A 983-nucleotide genomic window follows, 5' to 3' on the forward strand; every position below is an offset into this window, starting at 1 on the left:
TCAGTTAACCAACTAGAGCCTTAACCAATGTGTGTATCTCTCCTAAACAGGAATCTAATGAATGAGACAACAAATGTAAATAGTTTTATCATTGAAACTACGTAGTAAGAACCAAAACGAACTAAGCTTCAACTGATGTTGATCGTGTGTAGTACTGTACAGCTTGTGACGTATTACAATTTTTTAGCGGAATAGTGCTCGGGTCTTTGTATTTGCTTATACGCTAGAAACTTCTGTTAAGAACACACACATATATATATATATCTAGTTAATCTGATGAGATATCGTGACCGGTCATCGATGACCTGAACATGCGAGGAGAACGGACCCGCTGCGCCAAGTGTCGCTACTACTGCCGAGCGGGCACTACTTTTCTTTTCTCGCACATCGGGCTGTGCGGGTTGGTAGTGGGCTACACGATCATGGGGGCCTTCACTTTCGAAGCTCTCGAAGCCTATAACGAACGCGCTAAACGAGAAGAAATGCGTACCGAGCGGACAGCTGTGGTGGAAGCCTTGTGGGACATCACGGTCGAAAGTAGCGTCCTGCATGAGATCAACTGGACAGAGCGGGCAGCAGCCACCCTCAGAAACTTCGAGGTGACCCTTGTCCGAGCCGTCAGGAAAGAAGGTTACGATGGCAAAGATGACCCTCCTCTTCAGTGGTCATTCTCTGGTGCCTTGTTGTATTCAATCATTGTAATCACAACTATCGGTAAGTTTGTCTTAGACTTAGGGTTAACTGATGGGGTTCGTGATTCTGTTGCTTACGGTACACCTAGTACCACATAAGCCTTACAAAAAAAAGTATCATTAATACTGTAGTTATCTTAAATAGTTTCATATTGTCTTCTGATACTGTAGTTATGTTTTATGTTGTCTTCTGATACTGTAGTTATGTTTCATATTGTCTTCTGATACTGTAGTTATGTGTTCATATTGTCTTCTGATACTGTAGTTATGTGTTCATATTGTCTTCTGATA

The 983-nt window shown here is 42.2% G+C and overlaps 1 protein-coding gene across 1 annotated transcript; it reads left to right on the forward strand.

Annotated features, from left to right (window-relative positions):
• The first annotated feature begins 311 nt into the window (after window positions 1-311).
• Window positions 312-791, forward strand: LOC106477314. Its single transcript, XM_013937898.1, has one exon. It carries the CDS (start codon window positions 312-314, stop codon window positions 789-791), a length of 480 nt encoding a protein of 159 aa, XP_013793352.1.
• Window positions 792-983: the final 192 nt, after the last annotated feature.

Source organism: Limulus polyphemus, unplaced genomic scaffold (genome assembly GCF_000517525.1).
Source record: "Limulus polyphemus unplaced genomic scaffold, Limulus_polyphemus-2.1.2 Scaffold14171, whole genome shotgun sequence".
Classification (NCBI taxonomy): Eukaryota; Metazoa; Arthropoda; class Merostomata; order Xiphosura; family Limulidae; genus Limulus; species Limulus polyphemus.

Excerpts from the sequence above, each read along its gene's own strand:
- LOC106477314 (XM_013937898.1), top strand. The coding sequence starts at position 312 with ATGCGAGGAGAACGGACCCGCTGCGCCAAGTGTCGCTACTACTGCCGA.